Below are 23137 nucleotides of genomic sequence, written 5' to 3' on the forward strand. Positions count from 1 at the left end.
TCCAAATTTTTGGATGGATGGCTTAATAAAAATATATATATAATATATATATATCAGTTCTAGGAGTGAAGCCTACAGCAATAGACCTAGATGACTAAAGATTTGTGTTTTCTATTGGTAAGTAATAGATTTGCCTTGTTTTTATGTTATTTTATTTGGGAGTGGCTTAATTATGAGCAGCCCACCCCACATGACCCGACACGACTTCCTCCCGTGAAGGGCGGAAGTGCTTTGTGTCTATTCTGTGGAGGAGATCGGGCACAAGTGGCTCCGCCCCTCGCCAGGCACGAGAAGAGGAATGACACGCAAAGCGCTTAGCTCTTTGGAACGCAGCACCCGGAAGTGATCGCTTCGGTTCGTATAGCGATTTCCTGCACGTTTGTCTTGGTTGGTAGGGGGTGAGAGGCAGAAGCTGGTTCCGTTTCAAGAGCTTTAGGTGAAGGGGGTCCTCATTCACTGGTGTGTATCTCTGTATTTATTTGTATTTATTGTATTTTTATTAACAGGAAGGTAATAATGGATTGGGGGTTGGGCTTTTGTAACAAAAATGCAAGATAGTTGATGTTACAGGAGGTGAAATGGTTAACCATCTCTTCAAGGGTTAAGGCAGTAAGGCTAGGGGCACCCTGAGTGGAGGGTAATGCTTTCACACAAGGGAGGACCACTGGGACCTCCATTAGAGATGAGCCGAGCTGAAGTATCCGTTTTGGTTTCCCCCAGTGTGACCTGGACAACATCTGCAAAGAGTTTGTATGTCCGCTCCGTGTCTGTGTGGGTTTCCTCCGGGTTCTCTGGTTTCCTCCCACACTCCAAAACATACAGGTAGGTTGTTTAGATTGTGAACCCCATTGGGGACAGGGACTGATCTGGCAAGCTCTGTGCAGCGCTGCGTAATCTGTGTGCGCTATATAAATAAAGATTTATTATTATACCAAGATTGGCCACCTAGGGGCGCTGAAAAACGCCTGCGCCTTTGTATGTTTGCCCTGCGTTTGGCTGCTCCGAGTTAGTTTTTCTTCATTTCTAGAAGTAGAAGCAGATGTGAAACGGATTAAAACCAGTCAAACACATGGTAAACATACAAAAACACATGCGTTTTCAGACCAAGAATGCACAGTGTGACAGCACCCTAACAACCAACCTGGAAAATTGACGCCGCTTTGCAACTAGCCATGACTGCGATTGTCCAGGGACACAACCCGATACTTCACACTTCACATCCATTAATCTCTACCCTTGGCCAATCACAGTTATGGCTGGTAGCACCATAGAAACCTGAACAGGAACGTTGGGTCCTCTCATCTCTGACCTCCACCAACTTGGCAATATTGATCATGGTGCAGGTTTCTCATCCTCAGGCTCGGCTATCTCTCTGATAATGTAACAGCATGCCCTAGTAACCCTTTACAGCCCTGGCACAAAATCTTTCATCCACCTTGTGATTTGGAAGGAGCTAGGGGTTCATCCAACAAGAATCTGCTGAAGAGGGTGACTTCTTTCTGCTTCCATTGGACTATTATTTATTAACAGCTCTGATTAACTGAGACATCAATTCTAATGTATTGCTCATATGTACAGGCGGTCCCCTACTTAAGGACACCCGACTTACAGACAACCCATAGTTACAGACGGACCCCTCTGCCCACTGTGACCTCTGGTGAAGCTCTCTGGATGCTTTACTATAGTCCCAGACTGCAATAATCAGCTGTAAGATGCCTGTAATGAAGCTTTATTGATAATTCTTGGTCCAATTACACCAAAAATTTTGAAACTCCAATTGTCACTGGGGCAAAAGAAAAAAAATTGTCTAGAACTTCCATTATAAAATATACAGTTTCGACTTACATACAAATTCAACTTAAGAACAAACCTCCAGACCCTATCTTGTATGTAACCCGGGGACTGCCTGTATTCCACTTCTTGAGTTCCATTACCTTGTACAAAACGGAAGGAGAAATATGTGTTGGTCCCACATGTCTGATGATTGTATTGGCTCTTTTACATTGTATAGATGAACTTTTATTGTAATTACTTCTGAATACCCAACCCTTCAACTGAAGCGTTTACAGAAGATCCATAAAAGTCATCTGTTCCTACTCGATGCAATGACATAAGGTCTTTACTATGAGGCTCATTATATATTTCCTATTCCAGAGGTCACTTCTACCCCAGCCACCAGGATCCTAGTCCTCTCGGGTCTGCAGGATGGACGTGGATAGTAATTACCTAAATGAAAGTGCGTTAAAGCTCGCCCTGGAGATCATGTACCTGCTAACCGGAGAGGTGAGGGACTTCTTTGGGGTGCAACCACAGAGTTGTATGCAAGAGATCCACAGAAGACATTTTATCACCTCCACCCACTCCTATAATTGACTCTGTTTTACTGATTTTGGCACAGGTGGATTTTTTTCACTTGTATCCACTGTTCCTGAGCAAAGTCAAGACGTTTGCCTCTTTACTGTTAGAAGGTCCGTGCTCGGCACTCTGCTCCTGCCTGCAACCACCATCTGACAGTAAAGAGCCTAATAGACATGGATTCATATAGTGTCAGGACCCAATATGCTTATTAGACTTTCTAATGTAGGATAGTGGGTCAGGCAGTTGGGTGCAGGCAGCCTGGCACTACCCATCTGACAGTAGGATGCCAAACATGTTGATTACTTAGTAAAGTCCAACTATTCCAGAATCTATGGAGTGGCAACTATGAGAGGATGAAGAGTTGAAATGGATTAAAGTAGTGAGAAATCATCTCTTATCCAAGATCGATGATATGTACTGCATGTGGTTTGCCTCTATAGACAAAAGTCCCAGCTTGGAGCCAGTGTCAGTGTAAAAAAAGAATATCACTAAATGCAAATTTCTTACCTGCAGATTTAAAGTAGAGTATAAAATAAATTCACATGCATTAGTCAAAACGATATCCAGCATTACTTAAGACATCAGTTGTTGCTTCAGAGCTGCTAAATAGCTCTGGTCACATTGGACATCTTTGCCTATGATTATCGTTACCATAAAACAACCATTCCTTTGCTGTGCTCATCAGTGTTGCCCATCAGAGCAGTAGTCTGTGATTTCTTATCTCCTCCGTCTCTGCTGAATTTCTCTGTGAGTCTGGATCTTGTTTATACAGAAGATACTAAATGAGAGGGGCTGCTGCTCCCTGCTCACTCCTGATGGAGGAGGGAGAGGTCATGTGACAGCTGCTCTCTCCATATCTAGCAGGAGAACTGGTGTCTGTGCACTTCTGTGGGTAAAGAAGTCTCTTGTAAGGTTAGACTCAACCCAGTTCTCTGCCGAGAAGTGACGTGGATTTTTGATAAGTAGCTTTGGAGGGGGCGCGGCGGATTGTCCACTTACAGAAAATAAATATTACTCTTTGTATAATGTAAAGTTTAACAATTTTCCAATATACATTCTGTATAAATTCCTTGCTGTGTTCTATATCTCTGCTTGTGGTCATTCAATAGGAAACATCATTATTTACTTCCTGTAGACAGAAACCTTTACATGGTCATGTGATGTCACACAGGTGCACGGCTCGGTACATTACACAGCTCTGATTACTGTAACGAGCTGTTACTGTCACTTATTGCCTGTGTGACATGACATGACCACGGAGGGATAAGTTTCTGTCCACAGGAAGTACAGGCCAGCTTTCTATAGCAGGGCAGCAAGCAGAGAGTAGAAAACTGTGAGGAACTGATACAGAAAGTATATCGGATAATTGAACAACTTTCTATCATACAAACAATAGAATTTATTTGCGGATACTGGACAACCATTTTAAGTACATAAAAAAAAAATTGAGGGAGTAAAATTGTTTAAAAATCCCTTTAATAGGAAAGCAAAACGGATGGGGGTCTCATTCCCCTCATTCTTGTATACCGTTGTGACTACATTCACAGGCACACTGGCCGCTTCTTCACAATGTAGGACATTTTAACAGATCAGAGTCAGAGGTTGCATACATGTCCCTTCCCTGGTGTTTTTCGGTGACAAATTGGGGCAATCCCTTTTAAAGTTCCTTTAAAAAATATATGCACTTTGTGTTCTTTTACTATGTAGGTTTACCTGATAATTAAAAAGCTTGGGGACCGTACAAGTGTTCCTCATGTGTCAGAGGGATTGATCCAGCATGCACTCACACTGCCTTCACCTTATTCCGAGGAAAGCGAGAACAGTGACCAGAAAATCCTCGATCTCACCAAGACAATCATTGCACTGCTGACCAGAGAGGTAATCCCAGCGAGGACATTTTATAGCGTTCGCTGTCTTGCCATGTCTTTATGCAGGTCTATGCCCTCAAATTGCAACTGTATCACTGAATGCGGATAAGACGTTTATGTATTGATGGGTCATCTGTAAAATATAGATATATATTACCCGGCTGGCAACCAAGAAGCTGGTCGTACGGCAGAGAATCTTCCTTCATAGATGCTGCACTACCACTAGTGCGACTAAGGGCACACATTGCCGGCTAGCTACATTCAGCAGAGAGCTGAGCATGACCCCTGATGAAAAATTGCTGTTGTGTCATAAATGCATATGTCAAATTCTAGGGGTCCAGTCACTGGAGTCTTTGATTAACAACTTGTGTATGGCCAACAGAGCAGCCGGAGCTCTGACAGAGAGAATCGGCTGCCTGGACCTTTACCTGTCAGACACAACAGAGTCATCCAGTAGAGCCATTCATCAGGGGCTGAATGTCTGATGATGGAGAGCAGATCGTATCCTCACTGAGGTTATCTACATGTACCAATAGCTAAATCGAGAAAAAGATCATCAGATCTAAAAACTGCATAAAAACGGTGAGCTCTTCCTCCATAGATTATAGTTGGACTAACATATAGTGACGCGTCACAATGTCACAGACAGGATGAACTGTAAAAGAAAGTATCTGTTTGTTCGTCCAACTAAGCTTGTGTGCGGGACCTGGTGAATATTTTATCTCTAATCAAAATAAAATTTAATGGGTTTGCCAATTTCAGTAAATAATTGATATTATTTGTGTCATGAAAAGTTATACAATTTTTCAGTATACTATCGGTATCAATTCCTCCTGGTTTTCTAGATCTCTGCTTGCTGCACTTCTATAGCAGTGGTGGCGAACCTATGGCACGGGTGCCACTCAGATCCCTCTCTGTGGGCACCCAGGTCATCACCCAGGTCACCATTTAGGACTCAATACCTTCTCCTGCAGTCACAGGCAGCCCAGTACATGCCACGTTCAGCGCTATTTTAAAGTTACTAGACGTGCAGGAGCAGCAAGGAGGTGCTGACAGAGTTGTATTATGATTGTAGACCCTTCTCCGGACCTGTGATTGATCCTGTTAAGGGACCTTAGAGGGAAACTACAATAATAATCCGAATTCTGTCTTTCTACTGTATTAATGTCCTCAGGACACCAATACGTTTGAAACCTGTGAGTTACTTTAAATTGGCATTTGGCACTTTGTGAAAAATATGTGGCTTTTGCTTGTAGTTTCGGCACTCAGTCCCCAAAAGGTTCGCCATCACTGTTCTATGGAAAGCTTCTCTATTTCCTACAATGGATATAATCTGTCTATGCAGATGTAATGGACAGGGAGGTGAATGAGCCATTATTATCCCTGAGAGTAATAGGAGATGTGTGATAATAACGGCTCCTGCATGTCCATCACATCACATGGACAGATTCTATCCACTGGAAGTAAACTTTGAAGCAAGCAGAGATCTAGAACACGGTGAGGAATTGATACAGAAAGTATATTGGAAAACTGTGTAACTTTTTTCCTTACACAAACAAACAATATCAACTATTTGCTGAAAGTGGACCAACCCCTTTAAGTTTTTCAAGACAACCCATCAATACACAATTGTCATATCCACCTATCCAGGGAAACATTACATTATATAGTAGCAAGGAGGACGATGTAAGCAGATAGAGCAAACAACAGATCTGAACCCTCGAGATTCCAGTATGAAGGAAAATGCCCTAAAGTAGTTGTCTACGACCCGTTTATAACCAGGGACCGGCTGCATGGCACACTTTTTCAGGACCCGGTGGGGGTGCTGCTCTTCTTCCCAACTATGGCCCCTGAAAGGAAATATTGTGTGCCCCGCCCCTTATAATGCCCCCTATCGTGCAACTACCACCCCTTTATAGTGCCCTCTTTTGTGATACTCCCTCTGCATAGCGCCCCCTTTTTGTGGACACCCTTATCTTCTTTTAACTTACATTGGTAGCCATATCTGAAACTCTCCCCTCCGGCATGTGAATAAAGACAAAAACAATTTACTCACCTTTCCACAAAGCTGGAGCAATCTTTTTCTCTTCGTTGTGGCTGTACACAGCTCAGAAGCCGGTAGATGTGGTGTAATAACATCATCATAGCGGCTTCAAGGTGGAGAATGGGGAAGGACGTGGTTATTATGTATTTTGGCTGCAGCGCCAGAGTGGGCGCTCCATAGACGGGTCTTGGGCCGCGGCTCCAAAGGGATAACAAGAACAACTCTTGTGTCATTGTGGTTGTCAGGTTCCTATAAGGTGTCAGGATGTCACCGTCTATTTCTCCATGGAGGAGTGGGAGTACATAGACGAGCACAAGGATGAGTACAAGGACCTCCTGATGGAGAATCGGCACAGCCTCACATCACTTGGTAAGCTGAGTGTTCCGTTAATGATATCATTGGAAATGATTATCGCTTATTATTGGGTAACCCTGTGTTTCGCCAATAGGTGGTTCAAGCAGGAGAAGCCCCGAACCACAGACACATCCTGGTATTTGCCATTATAATCCGGAAACTAGGACAGAAAAACCCAACGGTTCACAGGTGATGGTTACGGTGAGTATTTCACGAATTGTATGGGTTTTCCACTGTAGATGCTTTTGCCTGCTTTTAGGTTGGGGACTGCCTGTATCCACTGGATAAGGGACAGTAACCTGATCAGTGGGGTTCATAGGAATGGGGGTGCCCTTGTCACTGAGTGGAAAGCAGAGCGTACATCATGCTGCTCCAATCAATACTGAGGGAGTGTTGGACATTGCAACCATATCCCTCAGGTATTTTAAGAGCCATGATGGCTGTGCCATAGAAGGTGAATGGAGCAGTAGGATGCAATCATTAGTGAGACCCCCAATCTAACGTTGTAGAACCCCTTTAATGGTCAGTCTGTGAGCCTTGTGACTGGCATATGGTCTGCAGTAGGAAGTTATTATTCAGGTTGCTGGTGGTCAGCTTGGAGATCATGTGGGACAGGGCCGTAACTACAGCGGGAGCAGCCATAGCAGCCCACAGTGTCAGGGGGCCCCGTCATCCGACCTGACACAATAAAGAATGGAGGATGCGCACCATTGTATCTATATTATTCTGCACATTTCCAGCATAATATGTATATAACATATACTGTGATGTATGTATGCAGTATCTGTGATGTGTATATGGTGTCTGTATACATTGTATGTGAGTATGTTGCATATGGCACTGTATGTATGTGTATATGCACATGAGTGTATTTATATGTGATTGTAACTCACATGTGTGAGTATACTAATATGTATATTTTTTAAGTGGGAAGGGGGGCCCCATGCAGTAGCTTGCTGGGGGGCCCTGTCTCTGCTAGTTACGCCACTGATGTGGGATCTAGTGGCTATAAACCTCTGTATTGTGTTAAGGATGGACTTACAAAAAGAATCAAAGTTGAAACAGAAGACGACAGGTATCGTAGAAATTACCCTGATCGCTGTAAAGAAGAAGTAGTCCCTGTAGCCTTTTACCCGGGTAAGTAAGCGCCATGTGTTACAGACATATCACCTCCATATAGGACCTGCTGAAATACTCATTACATTCAGTCACGTTGTGTGTATCCCACAGAAGCATCCAGTAACAGGAATACCTCCCCGGGAAGCTCCGCAAGTCCACATCTCTCCTACAAGACTGAGGCAGACTTTACCCAGGTACATGTCTTAGATTCTTAAGCTTTCAGCACAATCTAACAGTGTGCCCATCAGCCTATGCAGGATACCCAGACTGACTGATGTGATATACGGCAATATTGCAGTATATTACACCATACAAGTCATCAAAGGACACAATAAAATAGTTAAAGCAAAAAAAAAGAAATACAATAAATAAAAACAGTCATTAATACAAGAATAAAAGGCCCAAAATTCCCCACAAAAACACTACATATTGGTATATATCACCACGTCCGTAACAACCCGTACAATAAAACAGAATTGTTACTGAACTCATATAGTGAACGCCGTAAAAACGAGCAAAAATTTTCACATCTAAAAAAAAGTAACATTTACCCGACTTGATACCTGCCGCTTAGAACACGGCGACACAAAAGCGAGTGAATTTCAGATGAGAGGAGTTTTATATTCTGCAAAAACAAGTCAACCATAAAAAGCTTTACAAATGGGATATCAACGTAATTCCATAAAGCAGAATTAATGATTTTCTTATCCCCTCCAAAAAAAGGAGTTGGTAAAATCTCATCAATCAGCTATTGGATCCCCCTACCTTATCCCAGAACAAATAATCCCCCATAGATGTAAAATATGACACTGCAGACCTGCCGCTCCTTCCCTTCTATGTGGCGCTCCTTCCCTTCTATGCCCGGCCGTGTGCCCATACAGCAGTCTACCGCTGCCTATGGGGTATTGGCATACTTGGGGGAAATTGTGGAGCTTTCAGTCATTTAATCCGTCGTGAATGTTTAATTTTTGGGCCAAAAAAGTTACACATTGTAAATTTCACAAACTTTTGAAAGCTGGTTTTTAATACAGTGAGGGGTGTAGTTTGAATAATGGGGTAAATTACAGGGTTTCTACTATTATTTTCAGAAAAATATGACCCAGCTGTCTGTTAATCTCACAGTCTCCGGCCCGCTGCGCAAGGTGTAAAGCTACCGCGCATGCGTGAGATTTGCACACAACCGGCTTGCGGTCTGTAGCACTTGTGGACGGTTCAAAGGATGAATTTTTATGAGGGGGCGTGCATAATTTATTAGCGGGCGTGCATAATTTATTAGCGGGCGGAGCTCGGCTGAGATATGTCTGAGCACCTCCAGCTCTCGGTTGATTTTTCGTTGTAATGGACGTTCAAGAACATAAGAGAACCAGTGCCAGTTAACCCCTAAGGTAACGGGCATGACGTTAGTGACAGTATACCACCAGTAAATCTGGTGGTAGTTGACCTTTAATGACCGGAGCATTTTAATTTTTTCATAATTCTTGTTCCTGGGATCAGAACTGCCTTTTTTGTGTACCATATATACTCGAGTATAAGCCTAGTTTTTCAGCACAAATGTGCTGAAAACCCAAACTCGGCTTCTACTCGAGTAAAAAATATCAAATCTCACCTTTCCAGCTTCCCCTCACTGGTGGCTATATACAGGGGCAGGGTGCTGGCTATATACTGGGGGATATGGGCTGGCAGGCTATATACTGGGGGGCAGGTGCTGGCTATTTCCTATGGGGCAGGGGGCTGGCTATATACTGGGGGATATGGGCTGGCAGGCTATATACTGGGGGGCAGGTGCTGGCTATTTCCTATGGGGCAGGGGGCTGGCTATATACTGGGGGATATGGGCTGGCAGGCTATATACTGGGGGGCAGGTGCTGGCTATTCCTATGGGGCAGGGTCCGCCAGGCTATGTAATGTGGAGGCTGTGACCAATGCATTTCCCACCTTCGGCTTATCCTCGAGTCAATAGGTTTTCCCATGTTTTTGTGGTAAAATGAGGGGCCTCGGCTTATACTTGAGTATATACGGTAATACTTTAATATTTTTTATTATTAGTTATCCCTGACTATGTTTCATGAAAAACTTTTTTGTTTTTGGGGGGGGTTTAATGTTACAAAAACAGGAGATAAAAAAAAAGTGTTCAAATGGACTCAAAATGACCATTATAAATTAATTCCCTGGCATGTGAAGGTCGTTTCGATGTTTTAATCTGTATGGTCTCGGGGCAAATGGCCCGACAATAGTATTGTCATTTAAATTGTAGCGAGGAGGTAAGCCAAACCAAGATGGTCACCAACTCCACAGTCCTGTTTTCCTGGTCCCTCTAGCAGTGCTTGAGATAAATGTGGCCATTCCTTCCCAGGTCCTACTACCTCTCTAATCTATAGCAGAGGAGCTTCCCCTTCATTCCTGAGCATTTACATAAAGTGCATATGTCCCCCATGCAGTAATAAAAGACCCCTGGGGCCCAATTTCCACAGATTTTTTTTTTTTAATTTTTTTAATAAGTTTTATTTTTTCACTTTCTAGTTTTCCCCTGTAACTGGGGCATCTATAAAGCCACGGTTACAGGGGGAAATGAACTCCTGGTTAAAGAAATGTCTGATCAGAACCAGCAGCTCTGATTAACCCCTGCAGACCTGGCTGTCACGTGACTGCTGGGTCTATAGTGCCGTCGGCACCGCCTGTATTCCCTGCATAGCGCTACTTCAGTCTTATGCAGTGAGGAAAGGAAAAGGCAGAAGCGGTAATAAACCCCTTCTTCCCAGGAGAGACCCGGTCATGTTCCTGCTGCAGACTCCATAACTTCTTTTGTTTGTGGGCAGTCAGGATTGAGTTAAAGATGAGATTCTTATCTTTAATATGTCACCATGAAGCTGTGATCAGTGGTAGCTAGTAGTACTGGCAGTAGCCTCCTGAACACACAATCCTCACATCCACCTGAGGAACACGATGACATAAGAGCCTGAAGCTTATAACCTGCATGTCGGGGGTCGGTGAATGTAGAAATTGCATTGAATTTTTTACACGTTACTGGAAACCCAGATATAAGGCAATGGCTCTAGAAAAAAAAAAATTCCCCATCAAAACTTTCTACAGTCTGAAATCTTTGTCTTGTCTTAGAGGTCCTCTCCGGAGTCCATTTACGAAGACCTGCTGACGTTTACAGAGCGGAGGCGCATGAATGAGAGGATCTTGGAGCTTACAATGGAGATCATCGACCTGCTGTCTAAAGGGGTAAGGGATGATTGTGTGATAGTTTAGTAGTAATGTCGTGGTGGCTTCAAAATTAGTGAATCTGTCTCCACATTTTACCCCATTACATTACTAGCCCCCTCAGGTGGACAAATGTCAAAATGAAAAGTCCTTTCTAGAATTTACCTTATAAAAAAAATTCTCCTCCAAAGTCAGGAAAATATGACTCTTCTCACGTCATTTCATTTTCACATTTGACAAGTCAAGTTTAGTGGTAGTGTCACTTCAGAAGCCCCCTTTACCCTTCTCTATAGAACCTAGAAACATGGTGTCATTTTAAAGATATGGATATCATCTTTAAGATCCCACCAGGCTTATGTGAGCTACAGAACTGGCAGTAAAAAAATAGGCGGTAACTGGATCTTTATCTGCAGTTTGTATTTCCAACTATGTCCTTAGCTGCCTGTATCTCCGGTTCTGTAGCTCACAAAGCCAAGATTGTATCTGGAAGACTAGATTCTTATCTTTAATGTGACACCAGTAGCATATGTCTAGGTGCTATAGAACAGAAGATAAGATGGGGCTTCAAAAGTTACCTGCTCACAATAAACTTGACTCCTCTCATGTGAAAATGAGGTGAGAAGAGTCATATTTGCCTGTCTTTGGGGGAGATTCTTTATAGGTAAACGGCTGAGGTTTCCACAAGAAGGAATTCTTGAAAGGGCATTAAAAAAACAAAAAAAAACTAAACCTTGTTCTCCAAGTCTGATAACAATGATATTTCTGTCTCTAAATGCATAGGATTATTTAATCCTCAAATCATCTGGTGAGCATGTGATACCCAACAACTCTGTGCATAGGTCGGCAGGTCGGAGCAGTACCCAGAGCTCCCTCACCCTGCCTGCCTCTAACTCTTTCACCTTTGAGCTACACAATGATCAGAAGATCCTACAAGTTATCAACAAGCTGAATGAGCTGCTGACAGGAGAGGTGAGCGCTGCCACATTGTGTGGCGGGCTGCCGGGGGCGCTGTGTGGCGGGCTGCCGGGGGCGCTGTGTGGCGGGCTGCCCGGGGGCGCTGTGTGGCGGGCTGCCCGGGGGCGCTGTGTGGCGGGCTGCCCGGGGGCGCTGTGTGGCGGGCTGCCCGGGGGCGCTGTGTGGCGGGCTGCCCGGGGGCGCTGTGTGGCGGGCTGCCCGGGGGCGCTGTGTGGCGGGCTGCCCGGGGGCGCTGTGTGGCGGGCTGCCCGGGGGCGCTGTGTGGCGGGCTGCCCGGGGGCGCTGTGTGGCGGGCTGCCCGGGGGCGCTGTGTGGCGGGCTGCCCGGGGGCGCTGTGTGGCGGGCTGCCCGGGGGCGCTGTGTGGCGGGCTGCCCGGGGGCGCTGTGTGGCGGGCTGCCCGGGGGCGCTGTGTGGCGGGCTGCCCGGGGGCGCTGTGTGGCGGGCTGCCCGGGGGCGCTGTGTGGCGGGCTGCCCGGGGGCGCTGTGTGGCGGGCTGCCGGGGGCGCTGTGTGGCGGGCTGCCGGGGGCGCTGTGTGGCGGGCTGCCGGGGGCGCTGTGTGGCGGGCTGCCGGGGGCGCTGTGTGGCGGGCTGCCGGATTGATGACTGTGTCGTTGTGTGTATCAGGTTCCTATGAGGTGTCAGGACATCACAGTCTATTTCTCGGTGGAGGAGTGGGAGTTTTTTGAACAACACAAGGATCTCTACGTCAAGCGCGCTCCATCACCAAGTAAGGAGAGAGCCTAAATGTTAATATTATAGAGATTCCAAATTTATATAGGTTTTTAATACAAGCTATGCACGATCCCTAGATATGAACGCTCATGCTGCTCATGTGCAGATCCCCAGGGGCGTAACTTGAGGGGGTGCAGAGGTTGCGGTTGTGCCCGGGCCCAAGAGGTTTAGGGGGCCCTTCAGGTGTCCCTTTCCCATATGAGAAGACTATTACTATAAACCAGACATTATATACGGGGCCCGGCACAGACTTTGCACTGGGGCCCATCAGCTTCTAGTTACACCGCTGCAGATCCCGTTCGTATCTCGGGGTCGTCTGTAATGAAGATGGCTTGTGCTGTGCTTATTCTTCTTCAGGCACACGGATACACTGTACAAGCCTCTGGAATCGTACAACTGCGCCCTTCGTTACCTCCACGCGTTCGCCTGCTACCAATTAGATGTGGCTTGCATACAATTTCGACAAACTTATAGGCCCTATCTCAACCCAGGGACTGTCTGTACATCTAAATAAAAAAATTCTTCAATTTTCCATATTCTGACACCCATCATGCCATTTTTTGGTGTTTGGACCCTTGTATGGACCCATTTTTTGCGGAACCTAACAATTTCTTCATTACATTTCTACGTTACAGTTTTCATAAAATTTTGGGGACTGTGTGATTTTTTTTTAATCTTTTTTTTTTTTAAACATTTTTACATTACATTTTAACAAATACAGGCGGTCCCCTACTTAAGAACACCCGACTTACAGACGACCCCTAGTTACAAACGGCCCTCTGGTATTTTAGTCCCAGGCTAATGATCAGATGTAACCGTTACCAAATGTATCTGTAATGAAGATTTATTGTTACTCCTGGTTCTTATGACAACCCAACATTTTTAAAAAACCAATTGTTACAGAGACCAAAAATATTTTGACTGGGGTTACAATTATAAAGTATACAGTTCCGACTTACAAATACAAATTCAACTTAAGGACAAAGCTCCAGAACCTATATTGTACGTAACCTGGGACTGCCTGTATTACTATTGGGGAAGACAAAAGTTTTCCGGAGACTACAAGCACCTCTGGTGTATAGTATGTGAAAGGGTTACAAGGAACCATGGCGGGGAGGGGGGGGGGGGAGAGGAAGGCGACAAAGTAACAGTAAAAGCAGAAACATATTCCCTGCAAGGATATGAGCAATAGGTATATGTACTTTTAAATAATATTCCGAATTCAACAAACATTTAACAAAAAATTTTTTTTTTTTAAAGGTAAAAAATAAAAGTTCAAATCTCCCGCTTTTCTGTAGAGTGGAAATCTAAATGAAAAAAATATGAGACTTCACTACATGCTGGTTTATTTTAAATTCAGTTTTACAGAAAAGGGGGTCATTTTTGATTTTTTTTTTTTTTGGCCCCCTAGGGAATTTGAACCCTAGGGGGTCTGATCACTTATACCATAAACAGCAATACTGCTACAGGCAGTCCCCGGGTTACATACAAGATAGGGTCTGTAGGTTTGTTCTTAAGTTGAAGTTGTATGCAAGTTGGAACTGTATATTTTATCATTGTAGCTCCAGCCAGAACTTTTTTGGTCTCTTTGACAATTGGATTTTAAAAATGTTGGGTTGTCATAAGAACCAGGAATAACACTAAATCTTCATTACAGACACCGGCGATAACTGTTACAGCTGATCATTGTAACCTAGGACTAAAGCACAATAAATTACTAATATCCAGAGGTCCGTTTGTAACTATGTGTCGTATGTAAGTCGAGTGTTCTTAAGTAGGGGACCGCCTGTATATTGCAGTATATAATGAATTTATTGGTAGTCTGTTACAGGAGTAACTGATCTCTGCTAATCGGCATGAGACATTTTTCATCAGGTTTTTTTTAATAATCTGCCTGGTGAGACATTTGGGACACTAAACAACCAATCCGTGAGGATCTGCTGATGGCGTAGCGTTGCCAACTCACCTGGCAGGTTGTGAAATCAAAAGCTAATGCGTTTGTGTAAAGGTTGTGTTTCTTGTGAAGGTGACTACAGGAGGGGAAGGTTACTTTTCTAATGTACTTAGTCCTGTATCTACAGGCGGTCCCCTACTTAAGGACACCTGACTTACAGACAACCCATAGTTACAGACGGACCCCTCTGCCCCCTGTGACCTCAGGTGACCTCTCTGGATGTTACTATAGTCCCAGGCTGCAATGATCAGCTGTAAGGTGTCTGTAATGAAGATTTACTGATAATCCTTGGTCCCATTACAGCAAAAAATGTTTAAACTCCAAAAATTTGTCTCGAACTACAATTGTAAAATGTACAGTTTCGACTTACATACAAATTCAACTTAAGAACAAACCTCTGGACCCCATCTTGTATGTAACCCGGGGACTGTGTGTATTATATAATAACAGAATAATTCAATAACCTAGCAAATAATGGAACCTGTGAGCAGCGCAGAATGCTGTGTAATAGGAATTTTCCCTCTTGTCTCAGGTTATCGCACCAGTCAAGGCTTCATAAGAAGAGACGTAGCACCAATCAGAAGGGTCAGTACTGCCACCTACTACTTTGTTATTTCATATAGGCAGGAGCCCTGTCGCCCCCATTCGGTGTTTATTGGAGTGCAGGAGATAGTCATGAACTTCAGGCAGCGCCATAGACAATGGAAAAGTAAGGAACATTTCATTAAAGGGAACCTGTCACCAGGAATGTAATTTTCTAGCTGGTAACCGCTTCCAATAGCCTATGCTATGCTGATTAAAAAAATCAGCATTCTGAATCATTGTAATAGTTTATAATAGGCTATTTCACATTACCTGGCTCCCTGCCAGCAGCTTGTGGTGAGTCTCACAGGAGACTGTGCCTGTGTCTTCTTCCTCTACTCCAGTGGTTCTCAACCTGTGGGTCGGGACCCCAGTGGGGGTCGAACGACCAAAACCGGGGGTTGCCTAAAGCCATCGGAGCCGCAATTTTACTGTGTTTTTACTGCTAGTTGCATGGTTTGGGGTCACCACAGCATGAGGAACTGTATTGCGGGGTCACAGCATTGGAAAGGTTGAGAACCACTGCTCTACTCCATACCATCCCCCTCTCTCCCCTGCCTGCTCAATGCACATGACAGGAAGTAGAGAGGGAGCTGGGTAAGCGTGGATGAGGCTGCATCTGCACCCTGTCCCTCCCTACTCGCCACATGCTGCTGGCAGGGAGCCAAGTAATGTGAAATAAACTTGTATAAAGTACTGAAATGATTCAGAATGCTGACAAAGGCATTTTAAAAACGGCACAGCATAGGCTATTGCAGCGGGTTCACTTTAAGAAGCTAAAACTAGACGCACACAGAGAATGTCTGTCTGTTCCTCTACTTGTACAAAATGTAAGGGGAAAACGTAATTTTCAGTCATTTTGCAAAAAAAAAGTATTAAAATTATCGTTATTATTTTTGTTAAACATTTCACTCCATTCTCTCTGTTTGACTTTGTAGCCGTTACTGAATATACCTCCGGGAGATGCCGACTTTTCTGACTCTGAAGAGGTGAGTATTCCTAAACAACAATTCTCCAAATTTGCCGGATTTTTTGTGACGCGTAGGGATAAGACTTTTTTTTTTTTCCCCATTTTTAGTCCTTTTTAGGCTGCAAAGTGGTAAAACGAAGCCTTTTTTGTAATTTTATAGTATAGATTTTTTTTCATTTTCAAATGAACTCAAAATGACCATTATGATAGAATTTTTTTTTAGTGGATGACAATTGTTTTGATATATAATATGTGTAGCCTCAGGCTCACTGCGTGACTATGACGTCTATTACCATATATACTCGATTATAAGCCGAGGTTATCAGCACAAAAAAAAAAAATTGCTGAAAACCCCAAATTTTGCTTATACTCGAGTCAAAAAATAAAAAATTAAAACTCACCTTTCCAGCGCCCCCGCACAGGTCTTCTGTGCAATGCGCCAGTCCTAGCGACGTCATAGGCTCTGACGTAAGCCGCCGCTGAGGCGGGGGGAGGGGGCGGCTATTACTAGGGTACAGGGGCTGCTGGCTTTATACTGGGGGGCAGGGGCTGGCAGGCTATATACTGGGGGGCAGGGGCTGGCAGGCTATATACTGGGGGGCAGGGGCTGGCGGGCTATATACTGGGGGGCAGGGGCTGGCGGGCTATATACTGGGGGGCAGGGGCTGGCGGGCTATATACTGGGGGGCAGGGGCTGCTGGCTTTATACTGGGGGGCAGGGGCTGGCAGGCTATATACTGGGGGGCAGGGGCTGGCAGGCTATATACTGGGGGGCAGGGGCTGGCGGGCTATATACTGGGGGGCAGGGGCTGGCGGGCTATATACTGGGGGGCAGGGGCTGGCGGGCTATATACTGGGGGGCAGGGGCTGGCGGGCTATATACTGGGGGGCAGGGGCTGGCGGGCTATATACTGGGGGGCAGGGGCTGGCGGGCTATATACTGGGGGGCAGGGGCTGGCGGGCTATATACTGGGGGGCAGGGGCTGGCGGGCTATATACTGGGGGGCAGGGGCTGGCGGGCTATATACTGGGGGGCAGGGGCTGGCGGGCTATATACTGGGGGGCAGGGGCTGGCGGGCTATATACTGGGGGGCAGGGGCTGGCGGGCTATATACTGGGGGGCAGGGGCTGGCGGGCTATATACTGGGGGGCAGGGGCTGGCGGGCTATATACTGGGGGGCAGGGGCTGGCGGGCTATATACTGGGGGGCAGGGGCTGGCGGGCTATATACTGGGGGGCAGGGGCTGGCGGGCTATATACTGGGGGGCAGGGGCTGGCGGGCTATATACTGGGGGGCAGGGGCTGGCGGGCTATATACTGGGGGGCAGGGGCTGGCGGGCTATATACTGGGGGGGGCAGCGGCTATATACATTTCGCACCCTCAGCTTACATTTGAGTCAATAGTTTTCCCAGTTTTTTGTAGTAAAATTAGGCGCCTGGGCTTATACTTGGGTTGGCTTATACTCGGGTATATACGGTAATCTAAATGTTACTATTTTGTGTGTGTTTTATACTTTATCTGTTCCCCATGAGGTCATTTAAGACTCCTGATGGACATTTCCACATGTTTCTTGTTTAATTCTTCTCTCTACTTAAAACCTGACCACCCCCTGTAGGGTCTAATGTCTGATCAGAGCAGTACTGGGTCTCCTCAGACGCCCCCACTCTGATTACTGCTGGGTCTATAGAGACGGGGTAGTGCTGGTTCTTGCATTCCCTGCATGGATAAGCAGTGAAGAAAGGAGAAGGCAGAAGCGGAAATAAACCTTCTCCCTAGGTTCTGGGACTGACAGCCGGAGACACGGTCCTTCTGCCGTGATAAGTGCGGGAGCAGGAGAAACTTCTGTGACGCTGTAGACTCCGGACCTGCACGTCTTCTATTAGTGGTTGATCCGAAAGGCATTAATGCTTAACTGTTTCGCTCTGTTTTCTTTCCTTCTGTTTATTAGACGGTGTCGGATAGCGAAGACTACGACGATGACGACGACAGCCAATCAGATTCTGAATCCGAAGAGGAGATTCCCTTGTCAAAAATAAACGATCCGGTAAATATGTCACAAAAACTGGAGCCCACCCTAAAAAAAGCAAGCCCTGAAACTGCAGCGCATATGAGGTGGACACATGCATTACTGATATAAAAATGTGTTAGGATTTTAGTTTTTCTACTTTTGTAATTAATTTTTTTTGGGGGGGGGGGAGTCGTCTGGGACTGCATGAGGCTACGCTGATTTAAATAAGGCCTTTGTCACAGTTCTAAATAATTTCAGTACTTTATTTAAGTTTTTATTCACATTACCTGGCTCCCTGCCAGCAGTTTGTGGTGAGCCTCATACATTCTTCCTTCCCTCCACACTATCCTCCTCCTGGATGAGTGTGGGGGAGAGGAGACTGGCTCACCACATGATGCAGGCAGCCGGGTAATGCGAAATAAACTTAAGTAAAGTAGTGAAATGATTCAGAATGCTGCAATACAGGCTATTGGAACCTGTCACCAGCTAAAAATGACATTCCTGGTGACAGGTTCACTTAAAGAGAACTGAAAATGTAACATGGGATAGAATTACATTATCTTTGCCTCCTACGTGGCCTAATACTGTTAAAACAATTATTTTTTATTATTATCATAGGACCTACACATTCTTCTGAACAGGTTACGGAAAATGGTTAAGGAGTCTGAGGATTACAACCCACAGTGCTTCCAGAACGACCCAGAATGGGGACCAGGTGAGATTATTATGGTCATTAATACAGAGAGTCCCCTGGTTATGTACAAGATAGGGTCTCTGGGAGTGTATGTAAGTCGAAACTAGTATATTTTATAATTGTAGATCCAGACAAATTTTTTTGCCCCAGTGACAATTGGATTTTTAAATTTTTGTGCAGTCATGGGAACAAGGATTATCAATAAAGCTTCATTACAGACACCTCACAGCTGATCATTGCGGCCTAGGATTAAAGTAAAGCATCTACCCAAGCTTCAGTTGTCTGTAAGTCGGGTGTCCTTAAAGCACAACTGTAAAGTATAAAAACTTTTGCCTAACTCTGCACTAAGCAAAATTAAGCAATTCTATCATTAGCTATCTGCAGATGTTTAGCTGCTAGCAGGGGATTTACCCCCAGGCTAATCTCCATTTGTCATGCTTTCCGGTTGCCATGGGAAACCGTATAGTACAGCTACAGACGTCAGGAGGCTTTTTGAGACGACCTGTAGGGCCTGTTGTGATGTCACAAGCATGTGACTCATCACATGCTTCAGGCTGGCCAGTTACAGACAAGCTGTCCTGCATCATTTGAAAGTACTTAGTTTGATGCAAAGGACCTGTAGTGATGTTAAAGGCATGTGACTCATCACATGCTTCAGATCGGCCAATTATAGACAAGCTCTCTTCTTCTGGCTTCAGTAGGGCGAAACCGGAAGGTAAGTAGGACTTTATTTTTTTTAAGCAGCCCCCTCCGGCCACCTTTTTAGTTTTTTTTTTTTCAGAACTCTCGGACAACCCCTTTTAAGGATTTTTTTTTTTCTGTGTGGAAAATAAAATAATGATCATCGCTTTTCGTTTGCGTCCTCGCAGATGTTTGCATTCGTTTTTTTTTATTTTGAAGTCCCTGGGAGAGGGAAAATCTGCATCAAATTTGCATCAACAAGTTTTTGGGGTTTTTTTGCATCAACAAGATTTGTTCTGCATGAAAGCCGATCCGATCGTGTGCGCCAAAAACCCGGGGCAATTCAGCGCAAATCAGAAATAGTCGGGAAACCCGATGGAAATGCGTCCGACGGACCCTTAGTAAATGTGCCCCATAGCCTTACGTTGTACCTTGGACTGACCGGAGGAGGTAGAGGAGGGGTATTGTACGGCTCGATCTTACATGGATTCTTTTCTCTTCTAGGATGTTGAAGAACGCTGCGTCCAGGTTTCTCCCATGAGCCATGTCCCGGTTCTGTCGCACGTGAATACCCCCATCTCCATAGAAATCACAGATTTTCTTGGATGAATAATCAGGACTTGATGAAGTTTTCAAAAAAGAAGTGCCCATCATTTTTTGTATATATATAAAAAAAAATATTTGGGGATTTTTTTTTTTTTTCTAAAGATTTGTACAAATGTAGTATTTTATGGTGAGAAAATAAAAAAATGTGTTTTGTTTTTTTTTTTAAATATTTACAGTTGTTTATGCTGCTGCTTACGGCAGGAAATATTAGTCATTTTTTATTTCAATCAGGAATTTTGGGAAGTGTTACCCAACATGTTTTATGATATATAAATTTTTTTCTTCTATTATCTGCCCCTAGGGAGGCAGTAATTGCCGCATATTTTCAATATACTGCTTGTATATTACAGTATGCTCAGGCTGAATATGAATGATAGCTTTGGGCATCTCTGCCATGGAAACTAAGCGGCACCCTCTGTCACAGCACCACTCGTAGGGAGTTTACACAATAGAGTATCAATATTTGCAGATGATACTAAGCTCTGTAAAGTAATTAATACCGAGGAGTATAGTATAATATTTCAGAGGGATTTGTAGAAGCTTGAGCAGTGGATGGAGAAATGGCTGATGAGTTTTAATGTAGATAAATGTAAAGTTATGCACTTGGGCCATGGAAACAAAGTATAATTATGTTCTATACAGTCAATTACTTCATAAAGCTGTAACTGAAAAGGCTTGTGGGTATTGGTGCAGAGGCCGCATGAAACCCTCCGTAACAGTCAGACAGACGCTTCTAAATGCAGTATTACTCTATGAAAACGCCCTGTGCGTCTAAACACACGCCAACTTTTCACTTTATATGGACTGAGTGAGGAAAGCAGGACATAGCAGAACTGCTGCAGCTCCTAACAGCTCGGCATACACACAGCCACACACGTCCGAAAATGCCCGATCTATCAAAATATAAAAACGGTTTTTCACTGCTATTAACCCTGTAAAGGAAAATAGCTCCCCAAAGTCGAAAATGGCATTTTTTGCCATTTTGAAAAATATTTAAAAAAAAAAAACAAAAAGTGATCAAAGTCGCACAGTCCTAAAAATCAAAGCATTGAAAACGCCATCAAAAGTTGCAAAAAAATGACACCACCCAGAGCTTTTGTACAGGTGGGTTTAATTTTTGTAATTGTACGAAAACATTATAAAACATATGTAAATTTTTTATCGCTGCGACCCACAGAATAAAGCAGACCTGTCATTTAAGGCGCACAGTGAAAGCCGTAAAAACCAAGCCCTCAAGAAAACGTTGCAAATGTGTTTTTTCACCATTATCACTGCGGTTTGAATTTTTTTTTCCTGCTTCCCAGTACACGGCCTGGAAGCATAAATACCATCACTATGAAGTGCAATTTGTTACGCAGAAGATAAGCCATAGCACAGTTCTCTTTATGTGGGGTAAAAAAAAAAAAATAGATTTTTGAATGTGGGGAGTGAAAAAACTAAAAAGGGCCTGGTCGTTAAGGGGTTAAAGTTGATATTACACTATGCTTGTGGGTGGGACAATGGGTGTGGTTTATAAAGGGGGAGGGACTATTTGTCCCTCTTTCTCCCGCACCAAAAATTGGGAGGTCTGCTGTTTTGTGTGTGGACCTGGACATTGCCGCACATGGTCACAGCCCCTCCTGATGCCGTTTCTCTGTAGTCGGGTATAAGTCGGCAGAGCTATTGAAAGCCACGCCCACTCTACATACCGATGTCTTTGTGTTATAGTTGCTGTGCCAGAGGAAAACGTGACCACAGATCAACCAGGGAACTGGGGCCGGGCGTCTATAGGGAGCAATCACATCAGTGTAACATCTAAACTTTCTGCTCTGCAGAGTCACATATGGAGGCGCTTACATCATGTATATAACCTACAAAAGAACGGTCGGCCTCATAACACGGCAAATTATCGGACATGTCCGAGACGACGTGCACAGTGACCGGGCGCCATAGACGTCAATAGCGGCTGCATATTGGTCCCCATTATGTTTGTGTGCACACGACTTAAAATTTTTAAAAAAATTTTTAGGTGGCCTGCACTTATATTAACCTTCTCCGCTGCTCCGCGCTGCCGTCCATCATGTTTGTTTACAGGGTCGGGCACGCTCTGTTCCAACAACTTCTGCTAATGCTTAGTGGACGGGGTGGAAGTTGTCCGCAGTGAAGTGTTCCTGCCCCTGTAAACAAATGTTAGGTATATTAAAAAAAACTAAAAATACAAATCACCCCCCCCCCTTTCCCTAGAACTGATATAAATATAAATACAGGCGGTCCCCTACTTAAGAACACCCGACTTAGAGACGACCCCTAGTTACAAACGTACCTCTGGATGTTCTTATGACAATCGAACATTTTTTGAATCCAATTGTCACAGAGACCAAAAAAATTTTGGCTGGGGTTACAATTATAAAATATACAGTTCCGACTTACATACAAATTCAACTTAAGAACAAGCCGACAGAACCTATCCTATACGTAACCCGGGGACTGCCTGTAAACTGTAAAAATCAAACACATTAGGTATCGCCGCGTCCGAAAATGCCCGATCTATCAAGATATAATATTGTTTTTTCACTGCATTTAACCCCGTAACGGAAAATAGCGACCAAAGTCGAAAATGTCACTTTTTTGCCACTTTGAAAAATATAAAAAATTCCATAAAGTTCCAATAAGTGATTAGAAGGTTGCACAGTCCTAAAAATAGAAGCATGAAAATGTCATCAAAAGTCGCACAAAATGACACCACCCACAGCTCCGTGCACCAAAGTATGAAAAAGTTATTGGCGCCAGAAGACGGCAAAATAAAAAAAATAAAAAATTGTACAGGTTTTAATTTTTGTAAATGTAAACATTATAAAACCTATACAAATGTGTTATCCCCGTGATCGCACCGACCCAAAGAATAAAGCAAAGAATAAAGCTAACCTGTCATTTGGGACACACAGTGAAAGCAGTAAAATCCAAGCCCACAAGAAAATGGCGCGAATGCTGTTTTTTTCACCA

General features: G+C 44.3%; 1 protein-coding gene across 4 annotated transcripts; it reads left to right on the plus strand.

The window, feature by feature from the left end:
* Positions 1-207: 207 nt before the first annotated feature.
* On the plus strand, positions 208-20322 carry LOC140106102 (uncharacterized). Of its 4 annotated transcripts, none has more exons than XR_011850708.1 (16): positions 208-354; positions 2155-2283; positions 4066-4236; positions 6516-6639; positions 6719-6825; positions 7656-7761; positions 7855-7937; positions 10858-10971; positions 11731-11919; positions 12552-12654; positions 15146-15198; positions 16134-16184; positions 18115-18210; positions 18793-18889; positions 19049-19152; positions 20054-20322. XR_011850708.1 is itself a non-coding variant. In XM_072130337.1 (15 exons), the coding sequence occupies exons 2-15, from the start codon at positions 2206-2208 to the stop codon at positions 20059-20061; spliced, it is 1380 nt and encodes a 459-aa protein (XP_071986438.1). In that variant the 5' UTR covers positions 237-459; positions 2155-2205; the 3' UTR covers positions 20062-20322. The 4 variants fall into 4 exon arrangements, 1 of the variants encoding a protein (XP_071986438.1); XR_011850707.1 differs by having other exon boundaries at positions 235-459; XR_011850709.1 differs by lacking the exon at positions 208-354 and adding an exon at positions 651-822.
* Positions 20323-23137: the final 2815 nt, after the last annotated feature.

The sequence above is a fragment of the Engystomops pustulosus genome, chromosome 11 (assembly GCF_040894005.1).
Source record: "Engystomops pustulosus chromosome 11, aEngPut4.maternal, whole genome shotgun sequence".
Classification (NCBI taxonomy): domain Eukaryota; kingdom Metazoa; phylum Chordata; class Amphibia; order Anura; family Leptodactylidae; genus Engystomops; species Engystomops pustulosus.

What these genes read in the sequence shown, in the direction of transcription:
- LOC140106102 (XM_072130337.1), top strand. Translation starts at nt 2,206, where the DNA reads ATGGACGTGGATAGTAATTACCTAAATGAAAGTGCGTTAAAGCTCGCC. An exon ending in CTGAGGCAGACTTTACCCAG is followed by an intron (nt 7,938 to 10,857) that starts GTACATGTCTTA and finishes GTCTTGTCTTAG; the next exon opens with AGGTCCTCTCCGGAGTCCAT. An exon ending in TGTCAAAAATAAACGATCCG is followed by an intron (nt 18,211 to 18,792) that starts GTAAATATGTCA and finishes TTATTATCATAG; the next exon opens with GACCTACACATTCTTCTGAA.